Genomic DNA, 17,442 nt, shown 5'->3' on the forward strand with positions numbered 1-17,442 from the left:
TATAACCAACCCTTATATATGGATTTCATTGATTACGAGAAAGCGTTTGATTCAGTCAAAACTTCATCAGTCATGGAGGCATTACGGAATCAGGGTGTAGATGAGCCGTATGTAAAAATACTGAAATACATCGATATCAGCTCCGCAGCCACCGTAATCCTCTATAAAGAAAGCACCAAAATTGCAATAAAGAAAGGCGTCAGGCAGGGAGATACGATCTCTCCAATGCTATTCACAGCTTGTTTACAGGAAGTATTTAGAGCCCTCGATTGGGAAGAATTGGGGATAAGCGTTAATGTAGAATACCTTAGTAACTCGCAATTCGCTGATGATATCACCTTGCTTAGTAACTCTGGGAACCAATTGCAATGCATGCCCACTCACCTGGAGAGGTAAAGCCGAAGGGTGGGCATAAAAACTAATCTGCAGAAAACTAAAGAAATGTTTAAAAGTATCGGAAGATAACAACAGTTTACGATAAGTAGCGAGGCAGTGGAAGTAGTAAGGGAATACATTTATTTATGGGAGGTAGTGACCGCGGATCAGGATCATGAGACTGAAATAATCAGAAGAATAAGAATGGGCTGGGGTGCGTTTGGCAGGCTTTCTCAGATCGTGATGATCAGGTTGCCATTATCCTTCAGGAGAAAAGTGTATAACAGCTGTGTCTTACCAGTACTCACGTACGGGGCAGAAACCTGGAGGCTCACGAAAAGAGTTTGACTTAAAGTGAGGACGACGCAGCGAGCCATGGAAAGAAGAATGATGGGGGTAACGTTAAGGGACAAGAAAAGAGTAGATTGGGTGAGGGAACACACGCGATTTAATTACATCTTAGTTGAAATGAAGAAAAAGAACTGGGCATGGGAAGGACATGTAATGAGCAGGGAAGATAACTGAGGGACATTAAAGGTTACGGAGTGGATTCCAAGGGAAGGGAAGCATAGCAGGGGATGGCAGAAAGTTACGTGGGCGGATGAGATTAAGAAGTTTTCAGCGGCAACATGCCCAAAATTATTACATCACCAGGGTAGTTAGATAGGTATGGGAGAGGCCTTTGCCCTACGGTGGGCGTAACCAGCGTGATGATGATGATGATGATGATGATGAATAAACAACGACATTGTTTTCATAATACGCCATTTATGCAATGAATGGTTTTGCCAAGAGGACCACCATCCCACTGATTTGTAATCTCTGTGCTCTCTGGTCTATTCAACACTAAAGTTTAACATGCGACTGACAGGCGAGTCATGTGCTCGAATCGTCTTTATCTTTTGTCATGCTTTCTGAAGCGGCCTGTATTGTGTAAGTTTTCGAAGCGCACATAGCAGGGAATAAATGCATGACATTACACATCAATGTTTCTGCAATGAGTCCCATGAAATTGAAGGCAGATCTATTCATAAAGCACGGTGGGCCTATGTGTATGGTAGAGGGGTAGCTTTTTGGTAGAGGGTTTTTGTAGAGGTGTAGCAGTCTTTTGCTTCTAATTAGGCAAATAATTTTATCAGCTGCAAAAAATTCAGAGACGTTGCAGGTATGCGGGAAACAAGGGATCACAACAACGATAATACCAACACACTCGGTCCCTTTCTTGTCACCCACAGTAATGACGAAGCCTCGTGTCTTCGAAATCAATAGAGTAGGCAACACTTTTACAAAAAAATTATGGTGGTGAAAACAATCAGGATATTCTACACATAGCTCAGCTAATCTATATATGTGCCAACTGGCAAAGTAATGTTAGTGATCAAAGAAGTAAGGCTGAAACTGCCCGCATTTTAATTCTGTTTTTGTCCACCGTGGGGTGTAACTACACGACGCTAATAAACGTAATTCGTCCATAGTCCATGTGGATATGGGGCACACGCACAACAAGGCTGCGTATATATCATTCCTCTTAAAACTAAAAACACAGCGACATAATGTCGTAGCCTTGAAGAATAGAATATTACAAAAGTTTAAGGCCTGTGGCAAGTAAACTGTAATGTCGCCTTGCACACCTGCAAAATTCCATAAACAATGCCTAAAGTGCGCTGCAGCTCATTCGTAATGCGTAAAAAGCTGTGGTCACTAGCAAGCAGCTGCTAACTTTCTAGAATCTATTTAAGGTTTTCAAAATCGATGCCGCAGAAGCATGGCAGTAAGGGCACTTTTTGCAACCATTGTGCTTCTCGCATCAGTGAGATTCGCGACGTTGAATGATGTTTTCAAATGCGCACCAATACTCTGGAAAAAACTGGATATCAGAAAGGTAAACTTCACACGTCAATATTGTCATCTGCGTTACTTGGGTAGCGAAATTTAGCGGCAGTCATACCTCATCAGTAAATCGTGCTCGCGCAAAGGCGTTTAGACCGTGTGGCCCTCTTTTCGCCTGCTAGTTTACTCGCCATATATGAATGGGATGGAGCTTCCGCCTGGCCTGGCCTATTCATGTTTCAAGGCATGCAGTGACGCCTCCCCAGCACTTCTACTCGCGGTCGTGGCAGCCGCGTATATATGTGGGCGTTTATTCCCACTTACTGGATTGACAGGCTCGGCATCATTCCATGCATATATGAGCAAGAAAATAGATCAGCTCAGATTTTTCTTTGTCGCAAGAGGGGAAGAATTACTTTTTATGTACGACTTCTTGCAATAACATATTCCTAACTCTGCTTTACTTGATTTTATTTTGTTGTGTTTCCTTCAACCATGCATCAATCCGCAAAAACGGAACGGTGAAACGTCAGTAAATTATCCTATTCACACCAAGGTTTTGCTGTGGCGGAATACTCGGCAGAATATTTTCAGCAAAAACTACGTTCCTGGAAGCATATGGCGTCTAGATTGCACCAGAATTTTAGCTGACACTCGCTCGTGCTCGCAAAAAAAAATATTTTTTTTGTATCCTCTGACGTGTAGCACTGAAACTCACTAAAAATAGCGAGGAAGTTGCGCATTAGAAATTAATGAATTTACTGAGGAGTTTCCAACTAGTGAGGCGCTTACATACGTTACGCAGGAATGTTTGAAGCTGATTGTTTCTTCTTCAGCCCAAAATAACCAAGGGAAGAATGATAGGTTTTCTGTGTAACCTAGTGCAAAATTTCAAAATATGAATGTCCTACATCTTACCCGCAACGCTGGCTTAGCTGGTAATGTGCTGCGCTGCCAAACGAACGGTCCCATGGTCAAATCCCGACCGCGGCGGCTGCATTTCTGTGGGGACGAAATGCAAAATTGCCTGCGTAACGTGCACTGAGAGCACGTTAAAGATCCCCTGGTCGTCAGAACTAAACCCGAGTCCCCTACTATGGCGTGGCTAATAACTGAACCTTCGTTTTTACGCGTAAGACCCCAGACTGGAATTCTCTGTTATAGCTCTGAACAAACCATGGACAAAGCTAGCGTTATTGGCGCCTTTATGAATGATTATGTAGAAAATCAGTGATAATGACCATCGCAGGAAAACAACGTTACTACGCGAAAGAGAAGAAAATATATATCTTAGAAACGATTTGAAATAAAACAATGATCTCATTGAATTGTTCTTAATTTATTATAGCGATTGAATGGGAGTATCACTGTATATCGGGGGAACAATTTTCAGCCCTTCCTTGTAGTATGCCCCACATACGGCAGAGCTTGCCGCATTTATACAAGGCTTAAGAAGCTCGGAAACAAAGAATACACGACAATCGCATGTGCTCTTATGTTTTGCCCAAATATTTACTGTCCTTTACCACCACATTCCTGACGACGGCTGTTGAAACAGCAGCTAGCTGCGTCACGTTGTCCATGTAGTCCACGTGATCTGCTGCTGAATAGAGAGGCAGCGGCATCAGGCTATGGAAACCAATGCACGCGTTACCGTTTGAATAAATACGACAGCGCCCACGGCAGTTTGGTGAAAAAACATCTATACCACAACTTGTACATAACCGTTGCGATACATTGAAGACCGTGAAATCATTGTAAATCACTATAGTAGTTCATGTTTTGTTGAAAATTCCATTGACAGGTCACAACTTAGCTTATCAAGGTGCAAGTGCGACTCTCTTACTGCCACAGGAAACAGAAGAGCATGACGATGCTTTTCTACTTCCGTATGACAACCTACATACACTCTTATAGCACGTTAGGGCATAAACACAATTCAACCGCAATTACTAATAAGATTTAAAAAGTAAACGTCTTTGTTTTCTTATTCGCTGATTATTGTTGTGGTCAGCAGTGGTGGGACTTTCAGCGCCCATGTGAGGGGCACGTTCTGTCGCGCGACTCAGTTGCGGGGTGCATTCGTCGCCGAACGCTAACTTGAAGCCTGTGGCGTCTGCAGATTTTGGTGCTCACGAAAAGCTTAACTGAAATTAGTAATTATGCCACGTGATTAGATAGTTACAGCAGGAAAACTATTACTAACTTCAAGTCTTCGTAGATTTAGGACACCGCGAAATCTTTAAAGCGTCATGTTCGTACGGCCTACCCAATCACCCCGAATCAATTTGACTTAGCCTCCTGGTATAAAACTGTGCAGCCGCCGCATTCTCTTTTTTGGGCTTTGTTGTCGAAGCGTCCATATGTGGAGGAGTTCCTACTGCCTCATCCATGCGACGCGAAGCATAACTTCAAGTCTCATAATGTTACCACTGCTAACGATAGACCCGCTTGTAGTTGTAGAAAGTAGTAAGAGCAACTAACCAGTGCAAAGTGGCTATGAAGTGATGACAAGTTGAGCAATGCTTATGTAAATATCCCTTCGTTTGTATATTTATGGTTGCTGATCAAGTGAAAATTTGCATAGTTCTAGAGCTACTCAGTGTATTCATTAATAAGGAGATGGTGAGTCTGTGTGAAATATTGTGAGTATAATTGTCCATAATCTATCGTTTAAAGAGGAATGGGAAAGAAATAGCCCAAAGAGAAAAAGTAAGTAACAAAGTGAATATTATAGAAATATATACTGGGATTTGTGATAAATCGTCATTGTTCACAGCAGGAAAGCTAGGGATAGGTAAATTCAAGCTGGTTCATATTTCTAAACAAGAAACATAACGCCTCTAGCGTGCAGGTGGAAGGGCAGGATAAAGGTACCATTTTTGCTATTTCTTGTTACGCCACGCCAATACGCTCCCTCAATAATTGATTGTTTTAGTTGTATTCCGCTACGAAAATTGAAAAAAAAAAACTCATGCCAATAGAATTACAGTTCTGTGCAAAACCAGCTGGTTCACCGTTGGTAACTATAGGTAGCTGGTTGTATGAAGTCACTGACTGTAGACGATCTGCAAGATATTTTCTCTTGCGGTGAGCAATTTTTGGAAGGGTGAAATTCCGTATATCGCAATTTCAACTCGCCAACACGGCAATCAAGTGAACGTCGGTCAGCGATAACTGGATAGGAAAAAACGAGGAGGCATGCTGTTCACTGGATGAGGAAAGTGAAGATGGTGTCAGCATATGAATATATCCTTCAGCGAACACCTGCCTCTCCCCGTCCTTTTTCTTTTTCCTTTGGGTAACAAGCTGTTTCCTTTTATAAGGCTGAATCTATTGTTTGATAAGTGAATTTAGGCTTGTAAGTAGGCACTTCTGATGCTTCTGTGATGCTGTTTAGGATAGACATCTTTGTCAGCTGGAGCTGTGTGGCAGTAGCTGCCCTGATGCTTTACCAGAGATAGCATATTGCTGAATACTGCAACTTCAACCAAAGCTCGAAGTGCAAAAGCCGCTTGAGCTCCCCCTCAATGCGGTTGGTGTGTTCCCGATAAAAGTTAATCTCGGCTACGAAAAGATGATACGCCTGAGCTAGTGTCCTTGATGAGCTGTGATCGTAAAAAGAAAGTTGTCTTCACCTAACTAACAGAGAATGGCGACACTTGTTCCAAACAGTTTTTCGGGCTCAAATTCTGCCGTTCTGTAGGTCAGCGTTCCAGCATAATATCTAGCAATATGTCACAAAAAGCCCCGATGTTCGCGGGCTGCCTCGGTACTCCTGGATCGTGATGTTGCTTTTCTCCAGAGCCCCCTCAAAATTCGCGAATAATGTGCCGACATAGCGTGACCGGAGCGGTGGTAGTGGTGGGCTGAACAGAGCCCCTGGCTAGTTAGCCATGGCAAAGTGTCTCTGCATGAAAAGCGCGTTCTGTTGTCCGGAACTGAGGGGTTGCCGCAAAGCGCAATACCAAGAGTACTGGCGTAGTAGGCTTCGAGAACGACAATGCGCGCGTCGTGCTCGTGCCGCAAGCACACGTTGCCCATCTTTAGTATTCTCTTCTTTCGCAGCCGGCTACAAGGCTCTGGCTGAGAGCGCCGCTGCAGAGTGTGCGGAGAGTGTGGAGCAAGGCGCCCACAGCCAGTGTTGCACCAGCCCGTCTCCTCCTCGCTTGCGCAGCTCCAGCCAATGGCAGTTGCTGAATCACACAGTCCACTAAGAGGACTCTTACACAATATTCCCTCTTCTGTGCAGTTAGAACTGGTACACTTTACGCAGAACACTGGCACTCGACATTTACATATATGTAGTTTATAGGGGGGCGCATATTTCCAAACCTTGATTTGAGCTGCTGTCGGGTTCCCTTAAGTGATCAACATGCTGTACCAATAAAGCTGCTGCATCGCCTGCAATTTATGGACAAGCTTCAGTAGAGCTGACTTTCATGACACATGTCGTAGTGAAGACATCCCCTTGGATTTCGAAAGTTTCAAACCAACATTGAAAAACGGGTGGTTTGGGTATTGCACTTTCTTTGATTCTTGCAGTTTGTAGGCACAAGGGAACCTATATGGACTTGGAATACAACCGCAAAGGAGGATATTTCATGTAAAGTGGACAAGATGAAGAGTCTGGCCGAAGGATCTATTTTATTCACTCGAAAATTTCACACTAGCAGCGAATTGTAAGATATTCTATATTGTTATTAAAATATCTGCAATAGAACTTGTCATACTCTTTTTATTTCAGGCGTCCGATTGCTGAGAACTACGAGGGAATCTTTCTGAAAAAACAACGAAACGTGATGCAACTACGCGAGCCAGGTATCATAAAAGAAGCTCATATAGTTTTTAACTCTACTTATGAATACAGTCCAATGTTGCGTAGCTTCGGTATGGCAAATTGGAGAGTCCCAGACTGCAATTTTTGAAAAAAACACTGAAGTCTTACGTTGCCTCCTACTTATATCACTCTTGAAAGCATTCCGTACGCGTAGGTCAGTACACGAATATGATTTTGTACAAACTAAAACTTGACGTCGTATTTTCTTACCTTAATGCGCCCAGAAAAGGCGCGTGAGACGTGCATAAATGTATATGTAAATGCATATAAATAAATATGTGCGCGTACTAACTGCTAACTTGGGCTGGTTGGTACATGTCTGACGAAAACGAGTAACAGTGTCGGACAACGGGGCATGACTGAAACCAACGAAGTGCTTAGTTTGGCTCAGTGTCTTCGCATTGCCTAGCGCTGCCGCTAATTTTCTTCAGATATGTGCTTACCTTTCGTCGCGTTGACGACTGATCAAAACCACGAATGTGTGCGTACCTGATTCAAAATGCTGTGCCACGTTTGTGCCTAGTGCAAAACAGCTTCGCTGGTCGTCTACTTTCACAGAGTGGAATGACTCGTGATTTTTATGCGAAGCATATTACGAGGGCTCAACCCAGCTCCTCAGGCGCGGCGGTGACCATGAAATCACGTGACACCGTGACGTCACGACAGAGGAGAAGTGGCTTTGGCTCAACTCTTGCAAGACGGGCTGGGTGGGAATCGAACCAGGGTCTCCGGAGTGTGGGACGGAGACGCTACCACTGAGCCACGAGTACAACGCTTCAAAGCGGTACAAAAGCGCCTCTAGTGAATGCGGTGTTGCCTTAGAAACGCGCTGTTTCTAAGGCGTGCGTCTCTTGCTCAGGCGCACATTTCGTTGCCGCGCCGAACGCTGCTTTGCTCGACGCTCACCGCGTCCAATGCGGGGCGCGTAGTCGCTGCCCTGTAGCCCATTGTCTTACACCCCTTGGCGGGTCGACGGGAACGCTGTCGCGTTCCACTCTTGAAGGCGAAGAAGTAATGCATGAGTTGTTTCTTCGTCTAGCCGAACCAAATATAGCCAAGCAACAGCAGTTCACCAGGCTAAACAGTGGTTCAACAACTAAAATAAAGGCTAGTATGCTTCGCATCCTGGGCTTAACCTTACCTAAGCCACAGCCATTTTTTCTCTTTCCATTCAACAAGATTGCTTGTAGCAGGTGTTGAACGGTGTTTAATGAGGGGTAATGTGAATTTGTGTTTTTGAATAGGTTGTACATTAGTAGAAGGCGTAAAACTTAGCGCACGTACCTGGGCAAGGAAATAGAAGACATTCTTGCGATTATTTTAATCTCTATAATTCTAAAATTAGGAAAGAACACTATTGCAATAAATTTTAGTTTCCTATACAACGTTGCTAATCGAAGCTTTCTGTGAACGTGATTTCATGCTGATTGGCGCAAATCTGTCATATACGATCGACTGTTCTTTTACTTTGATAATTTACCGCAAAGGACGTCCTGATGCTGGGTTGACTGTAAAAGTGACTGAATTATTTTCGTTTGTTTTTCTAGGTCACAACTTTATGGCGAAGGAAACTATTCTTTATCACAGTGAAAGATATCACTGCGCAGTGATTAAGGTGACACCTACCCTACGCGGTATGTAATACTGATCTTTTTCTAAACCGGGGAAGCATGATATATTTCTTCATGATTTTTTACAGGGCTATTCATATCCTAAAGAATGATCTGATTTATTGCATCGTCTCTGTGCACAAAAATTGAATTTCAAAGGCTGTTTTTGTAAAAGAGTGTAGTGAAACTGAATTTAAAACGCGAATAACACGCGCGATGTCACAACACAGTCATTACAGGGGTGCAGTGAATAGCTTGGCATCAACAAAACAGGCGCCTTGGAGAAAAATGTTCGCTCTTCCATAACCGAAAGTATATCTAAGCATAACATGGATAGCTCTGGTCCATGTGGACAGCTACAGGAAACAGATGCTTACATAAGGCGCCTTTTGCTGCCCTGTAGTTCCGCCGCCTTCAACTGCTTTTCTTCTTCCAACAGTGCCGCGTGCTGAGCGTCTGTCGCTGTTTTTTCTCCTTGCCTTGTGAAAATGGTCGGCTGCAAGTGTACAGCCTTAAGTAGGGGGCCAGAATCCGGGGCAGTGTTGTCACCTTCGTGAACGGCAGCATAATTGTGCCCTTATTAGAAGAGTCGAGCCGTCTTCTCCTCTGGCGTAAAACTCGCTACGTGATCGGTTTCGGAAAACGCTTCCTTCCTCTCCCTTACTTTAGCTGCATTGCCCAGCCTAAGCATTTGTGACGGTGGCCTTATTGAAATGAACCATGCAGAATCGTATGCACTCACGATGCGACGCAGACCTGAAAGATTACTGAGGCGAAATGTACCTGCTTTCAATTTGACCTCGTTGCATGTCTTGTCTCGGCGAAACTAGCATCCGCGGCACACCGGTACCTGCCGGCTTCGTAAGGCAGCGTGGCGCCACCTCTTGAGAAGGCGCAAAACCCGCTCTACGAAACTCAGGGACTACTGGCGTTGAAAAGAGCACAGGAAACGCTGTCTCGTTGCCAAAAGAATGCAGTCAAGTGTACGGTGCCCTGTTTTTCCCATTTGAACGACGATAGTGAAAATGACAAATTAATTTCAGCACAATAAAGTTACAGTTTCATCGATATTGTGAACTAAGATTAGGAAGAAATCGCAAGCAATATTTTTGTACCTTGTTTGCGCAATAACTAGCGAATGTAGTGCCATTCTGTACAATAGCTTTAGGGCCCCTGCCCATATTTCTTTTTTTTTACTTTTTGACTGGTCGTCCTGACGATCTCCTTTTGTTTTCGCTAGCATGGCTGGATGTTCTCGTTCCGTTCTATTTTTGAGTTCCCGTATAACCACTCTGGATTTTGGCTTGAAATCTGCTGAAGGTCGCCAACAACGGGAACAAAAGGCATTGTCTAGTTAGATTATTGATCAAAGGCTACGTATTTCAAATGACGACGAAAACTGTAAAAGCCATTAGTTCTACTCTGATTAAACCCACACGCAATTACCAGCCCATTGTTATAAAAATTGACCTAAATATACCCATCGCTGGTAAAAACCCTGCAATGAGGTGGGTAAGGTAGAGAAGCGTAGACATCGGAAAAGGAACTGCCAATAATGATAGGCGTCCTCACCAGCTCTAACACTGCTTTCGGCAAATCAAAGTGCCTTTAAACCTGTATCTGTGGTTAAGCACTACAGATTGCTTGGAAATCCAATGGTGCTCGAGGTGTACTTTTCTGTAGTAACATTAAACAATATGGATCGTTTAGTAAAATCAAACTATGCATTGATATGCTCGCAAACTGCACAGGTGACTTTTTGTCATTTATGCACCCAAACAGTAGCCATGCACTGGCTTTTCTCAGCGTTCAATGCCTTCAGAAACGCCTACAGCCTCCTTCTTCGAACTAAAGGTGCTGACTGTCTGATGCATTGTTTTAAAGCAAGGCTCCACTATGTTTGCTGGGTGGTCAAATTTGGCCCTTGAACTGATTTTTAGAGTCCCGCGGCCAAATTAGGTACTGTGTACAGAGTACAATATGAAAGTAATGCGCATGATTTTATTATGACGCCACTATGCATGGCAGCGCGGTAAAACCAGTAGGGAAATGGGGCGAGGATTCTGCCCTGCCAAAGCAGCCGGTCGCCACTTTACTCCGAGGATCTGCAAATGAGCAAGGTCTGCACGAAGCTTGTGCCGAAAGTGTTGACGGAGCACCCGAAAGGACATCTAGTTTTGCGTTGTCAAGAGTTGTTGCATTGGATTCAAATTGAGCCGGACTTGTTAACGCTGTCAGAACCGGAGACGAACCGGATTCTGGATTCTGGAACGAATTCTGGATGTTTGAGTACGACCCAGAATCGAAAAGGTGGAGCAGCGAGTGGCGCACAAAATCATCCCCCCGCCCTATGAAAGCGCGAATGAGCAAGTCTCGCATCAAAACGATGCTTGTCTTCTTTGCCGCCCAGGGAATATTCCATTTTGAGTTTGTACCTCAGCGAGACACTGTTAACTCAGCTTTTTACGTGGAGGTGCTCAAGAGATTGAAACGCCGGGTCACGTGAGTGATAGCTGACATCAAGTGCACGGTAAAGCTGCACCATGAGAATGCCCCCAGCCACACGTCCTTCATGGTTAGCGAATGTCTGACCCGGAGCAACACCCCGGTGGCCTCACCCCCTTACAGTCCCGATTTGCCTCCGTAGTACCTTTGTTTTGTTTCGCCGTTTGAAGAGGAGCGCTGAAAGGAAAGCAGGGGGAGACCGTGGAAAACATCCTGAAGCACGTTACAGCGTTACTGAGACATTCCCGTCGAGGGCTTTCAGGGTGCCTTGTAGGCATGGCAGACACGTCTCCGCAAGTGTTTTGATGTAGGGGGACAGTATTTTGAAGAATTTTAAACATTTTAACAGGTCCGGTCAATAAATTTATTTTTCCCAGAAAATGCGCATTACCTTCATAGTGGACCCTGTATGTTGCTAGTGGAATTCCACGGGAAGCTATAATGAGGAAAAAATATTTTTGTGAAAGACGGCGCAATGAAAGACGGCGCAACACGAACATGCGTTTCCCCCTATACACGATACCACTGAGTGGAGACCAGGTTGTTTTGCTTTGTCTAGTTGGTTTACTTTTCATACATAAAACATATTTGCTCAATCAGCGTACCAAGGTTGGACATTGGATCCGGTAACAGTACGACCATCAACCACATTCGAGTCTCCGTTCTATGCTATTACTATTAACGGCATCATCTTCCTTTAAACATTTATTTCCATTTCATTTACTTACTTTCAATACCCGCGCACATTACAAAAACGATTAGATTGTTAGTGAGACGTAGACAGAAGACAGGGGAAAGGCAGGGAGGTTAGCCAGATGGGTAGATCCTGTTTGCTACCAAACGATGAGGAAAGATGGGAGGGGGAAAGTGACAGCTAAGTAGAGATAAAGAAAAAAAGGAGCATAGACATGCAATCGCAGTCAAATACTGTCACCGTATACCGTCACCACACAGCACAGCAGCATTTGCAGCACTATAAACATCTGTTAAGGCTACAGCCGCTTGTCAAATATGTTGCCCTGAAAAAAGTGCAACAGTGCCCTCGTCGCCCTCCGCTGCGACGGTTTGTGATTTCGGCACTCTGGTCGAATCGTGCTCTCGCAATTTCGAGCGATCGTCTCTGTAAATCTTAGTGAGGAGAGTCACGGAGAAGGTGTTGAAGAGCCTCCTCACTACCACAGTCATCGCAGGAGTCGTCGTCGGCCCATCCAATTCGGCATGCAAAGGACTTAGTGAAGGCCACCCATAGCCATATTCGACAAACCAGGGTAACTTCGTGACGCCAGAGGCCAGCTGGAATGCAAAGGCGTAGAGAGGAGTCTAGGTTATGCAGCGGGTTGTTTTGAAAACTTTCTGCGTTCCACAAGGGGAACATGATACCACGGGCTAGCATTCGAAGTTTTCTAGCGGCATCTGTCCTTGGTAACGGTATCGGGTCCACTTCATCGCCTTGAAGAGCCAAGCGAGCAGCGTTATTGGCTTGTTCGTTCCCTATGACACCACAGTGACTTGCCACTGAAATGTCACGTGGTGTCCTTTCTAAGCCAAGGTATGGATTAGTTCTCTAACTTCGAATACCAGTTGTTCGTGTGGTTCGCGCCATTGGGCCGATAGCAAAGACTGCAGTGCTGCCTTCGAGTCACTCAATATTGACCATCTTTGAGGTTGTTCTTGGCTGAGAAGATGAAGTGCAGCCAGAGGAGCTGCAAGTTCCGCAGCCGTCGGTGTCGTTGGGTGACACGTCTTGAAACTAATGGTGGTGGCTATCCAGGGAAGACCACCAGAGGAACATTGGGCATTTGCCGATCGATGAGTACAAATATGTACGTGGTCGGCGTACCTCTCGTGCAAAAGGAGCAGAGTTAGTTCCTTAAGAGCCGGTGATGACAGCTCAGATGTTTTCCTGATTTCTGGTACGGTGAAGTGCACTTCAGATCGAGCGAAACACCATGGAGGAATCGATGGCTTAGTTGCGGGGGTGAAGGCTGATGGAAGGCGAGTGTAATAATCCGAACTCGTAGCTCAAAATGATGCATGTAGCCTTTAAGTCGGTAGTGTTGCCAGATGACGGGAACGGGCTTGGGCAAAGTGCCTAATCTTCATTCCCGACACTTCCACCTCAATGCGTTTGTATGTGTTGGTCCCAGGCGATTGCAATAGTCACCAATATCGATGTGCATTTGGCAAACCAAGACAAAGCCTGAGAGCCCGAGATTGTACAGCCTGTACAGCACGAAGATTTGTCTGGTAAGTGTTCGTCAGTACGTCTCAAGAAGGCCAGAACAAGAGCCCTGCATAATTACATCATTCAATTACATGCCATTCCCCAAGTCTTTCCACCCACAAACTTGAAAAGCTGGGAGATTGCTGTCAGACGCTGCTTCAAGTAGGTCACATGCGGGCTCCATAAGAGATCTATATTAATGATTATGCCAACAAATCTGTGAGTTTTCTCATAAGAAATTATCTGGCAATTTATTGAGATGGCGTAGGGCGCCATTCGTTTGTGAGTGAATACCATCAGTGCACATTTGTGTGCAAGATTTCAAGACCTTGAGTGCGGAGGTACATAGCTTTAGGAGTAGTAGTTTTTGAAGTCTGGCACGTATCGGAGGACTTGTCACGCCTGAAGTCCACATACACGTGTCGTCTGCGTACGTTGATATCTTGATGGCTGTTTGTAAATGTTCAACGAGACCAATGAGTGTGATGTTGAATAGGGTGGGGTTTAGTACACCGCCTTGGGAAACACCTCGGTAGGTTTAGCGTCGTGCGGTTTGACCATCGTTGGTACCCACAAAGAACGATCTCCTAAACGTTAGTGAGAAATTCATTGAAAAAACTCAACCACCTACGCCAACCATCTCAAGAGCATCAATGATAGCCTTGTGAGATACGTTATCCTATGCCGCCTTGACATCCAAGAACAACGTTGCAGATAATCTTTCGCATAAATTTTAATGCTCGACATACGTAGCGAGATCAACAACACTGTCCACTGATGAGTGATCTCGACGAAAACCAGCCATGCAATATGGGAGCATGTTATAGTGTTCCAGTCGCCACTCCAAGCGGGCCAGAATCATCTTTCCCACAGAGGTGGCCAGCGCTATTGGATGGTGTGAGGTGAGTTCAAGCGGGGATTCGCCTTGCTTCAGGAGGGGGACCAACCGGCTTGTCTTCCATTTTTCGGAAACCATGGCATCTTCTAGGATACGTTGTAGAGATCTAACAGTTCTCCCAGTGCCCCTTCACTCAGATTGTTCAAGGCGCGGTAGGATATTCGTTCTGGTCCCGGGGATGAAGAACGCCTGCATAAAGCAAGAGTCGCTTCAAGTTCCTCTATTGTGAACGAAAGATCCATGCGGCAGTCATGCGAAACAGGGATGCCACTGGGGCCCTGGACCGGTTGCTTCGCAAGCGACCCTTGCACAAAAGTCTTCTGCAACATCAGCATCCAGTCGCCTCTGGAAGAGCGCCAGTGCTTTGAATGGAAAGCGGTGTTCAGGGAGGAAACGCAAACCACCTATGGTTCTCGAGATGTGGGAAAGTGGCTTTCGGGGGTCTAGTGACTGGCAACACATTGTCCAACTTCGACATGCCCATCAATCCATGCGACGTTAAATTTTCTTTTGTAGTCGTCTGGCTTCCCTAGGGCCATCGATGGACTTTGTACGCCAATATCGCCGGTCCAGACGACGACGTAGTGCACGAAGCCGCTGCAACTCTATATCAATATCCGTGGGCTTCGACGAAATCATAACCGTTCGCGTGGCGTCTCACATTGCAGACTTGATTGTTTGCTCTAATCCAGAGGACAAGGCCTCTCGTCAAGCATCTCCCATGGCAGAATTAAAATTAGTCCAGTCAATTAATCGAATGGTGTTCCGTGGGAACGGCCTGGACATCCTTTCGATGATAAGGTACGTGGGACTTTGATCACTCCCGCGTGTTTCGCTGCCCAAAAACAATTTACGCATCTTGTTAGAGAGCTGGACGCGAAAGCTAGATCAAGACAGCTGCCATAATTCACACCTCGTATAAACGTTGGGCGCCGCTCATTCAGGAGTAAAGGCGGTGGCTGGAGGCGAAGTTTGCTAGTCTTTGCCCTCTTGCATTTATCCTTGTGCTTCCGCACGCCATATGGTGCGCATTAAAATCTCCGATCATGATAATGAAGCAGGACACATCGACAAGACGTTCGCAAATTTTTTGGAATCGAAATTACTTGAAAGCGATATATGAACGCCTGCAAGTGTAAACATGAGTTTGCCATTTTGAATGGTTACGCTGGAGAACATCGGTCTGTCCTCGACTAACAAAAATGGCGACTTCGCTACAAGCACCAGTTGTTGCGGACATAACAGCCTCGTATCTCGCTAATGTGCTGGTTGTGACGGGTTTGGCTCACACATAACAATGATTGAGAACAAATTATGACATACGTACATATATATATATACAAATATATATATATATATATATATATATATACAAATATATATATATATATATATATATATATATATATATATATATACATGCTGACAAAAGTCTGAAAGGCGTGTCTTTAGTCCTCTTGCGTTCAACTGGATGATTCACGCTGCCCTGACTTCTCGAAAGGATGAGCGATGATTGGCCGTGTCTCTATTCGATAGATTCAAGCACTGGGCTTAAGGCGACCAGTACTTTCAGTGCACGTCGAGCAGACATGGTTCCAAGGCTCGACAAAATCCCTCAGATGTCATCTATGCGGTCACGTAGCATTGAAATAACTTGACGATCTGCTTTGAGCGGCAGGAGCAGGATCAGCGGCAGGAGTAGGCTCCCGAGCGGGCTTGACAATTTGTGGTTCTTTGGAGAGTTGCAAGCTCGGAAGCGCAGGCCCTTCTTCTTGAGAGAGGTTCCTTTCAGCTGACTGTATTGTGCTATTCAGCCCCTTTGTGGCCTGACTGTAGAATGTGAGGACGACAATGAGAGGCCCCCTGTCCTTTCGTGTCTCTTCCCTTTTTTAGGAAGTTCGGTGACGCCGAAGCCGACGCCGGATCGCTTCAGCAACCTCCCTGTCTGTCGCATTGTACCGAACCATTTGCTTGAGAACAGTGTCCTCTTTCTTGATGCGAGGGCAGTCCCTAGACAAGGCAGCATGCCAACCATTACAGTTGCTGCACTTTAGGACAGTAGCCCGGCAAATATTCGCGTGAGGTTCAGCACACCGGAGACACAGTAACGAGTTTCGACAGACCCCTTTGACTTGGTTGAGCAGGGTGTCGGAAGTGAATGATTTTGACGTGAAATGGTATGCAGCATCCTTTGAAAATGAGTTTGACGCAGCGCGACATTCCAAGGCGGCTCACATGCGTGATCATGACACCCTCACTTGCTGGTTTGACGAGGACAGGCAAGTGCGCGTTGGCAATGGCGACAAGGTCATAAATCACACCTGATTGGGTGCACCATTCGTCGGGATATAGGAATGCACATTAAAACGTCCTAGTTAACGTCCATAGGAAACATCGATTGCGAGGACATTTTTTTCGTGTGTTTATCCGAATGCCCTTAAATTGGTTCGGCATGTCCCCTTTCAAGAAAACAGAGAGTTTTCCTGTTCCTGTGATGCCTAAGACAACGTATATGAAAGTATCAAAAATTAGCTTTGATCTATTGGTATACATTGTCTCTGCTGAAAAAATATTATGCCTAGATCACTGCGTATTTCGTTGCATTTTGCTGCCTGCTAACACTTTCTTGCCTTTTCTTAGGTCATCTACCCTATTATGACCTCCGTGTATGGAATTCCGTAGTGAGGCAAGGCCCTCAGAAAAAATGTATTATACAATTCATGAAACACGGACCAAGCGGACACGTCATTTATCAATCGACCTGTCAGGGCATTCTGCCCTATAAAGGGCGTTGAATTTAGGAGAGAAAAAGCACGCAGTACTGAAAGAACATGGCTAGTTGATTAACTTTGTGGATGCAGTGCATCAACATGTGGAACAATAAAACGAAAGCCACGGTAGCACTGTGTTACACGAGGAAATAAAATTTGGCGTAACATGACTGCAAATGAAAAAAATGAAATTTTAGTCACTTACATTTAAAATCGTTGAAGCAACCAAAGTAAACAATCGTGGTTCCGTCCTTTGGATAATGTGGTGGTGGTGTCGAAAGTTACTTGTTCACAAACTTCACTGACAGGGTTTTCACTCTGGGCGAGAAAATCAGTTATGCTTTGTTCAGTTGTGGAATAACGCAAATATCACAGCAAAGGTGATAGCG

General features: G+C 45.0%; 1 protein-coding gene across 1 annotated transcript; it reads left to right on the forward strand.

Annotated features, from left to right (window-relative positions):
* The first annotated feature begins 2,151 nt into the window (after window positions 1-2,151).
* LOC135898980 (uncharacterized) lies at window positions 2,152-17,223 on the forward strand. Its single transcript, XM_070522400.1, has 6 exons — window positions 2,152-2,257; window positions 6,751-6,887; window positions 6,953-7,026; window positions 8,593-8,679; window positions 13,308-13,407; window positions 16,923-17,223. Exons 2-6 carry the CDS (start codon window positions 6,826-6,828, stop codon window positions 16,939-16,941), a joined length of 342 nt encoding a protein of 113 aa, XP_070378501.1. The 5' UTR covers window positions 2,152-2,257; window positions 6,751-6,825; the 3' UTR covers window positions 16,942-17,223.
* The last annotated feature ends 219 nt before the right edge of the window (window positions 17,224-17,442 follow it).

This window comes from Dermacentor albipictus, chromosome 7 (assembly GCF_038994185.2).
Source record: "Dermacentor albipictus isolate Rhodes 1998 colony chromosome 7, USDA_Dalb.pri_finalv2, whole genome shotgun sequence".
Taxonomy (NCBI): Eukaryota; Metazoa; Arthropoda; class Arachnida; order Ixodida; family Ixodidae; genus Dermacentor; species Dermacentor albipictus.

Excerpts from the sequence above, each read along its gene's own strand:
- LOC135898980 (XM_070522400.1), top strand. The coding sequence starts at position 6,826 with ATGAAGAGTCTGGCCGAAGGATCTATTTTATTCACTCGAAAATTTCAC. Across the intron at positions 7,027-8,592 it reads GATGCAACTACGCGAGCCAG|GTCACAACTTTATGGCGAAG; the intron begins GTATCATAAAAG and ends TTGTTTTTCTAG. Across the intron at positions 8,680-13,307 it reads GGTGACACCTACCCTACGCG|GCGATTGCAATAGTCACCAA; the intron begins GTATGTAATACT and ends TGTTGGTCCCAG.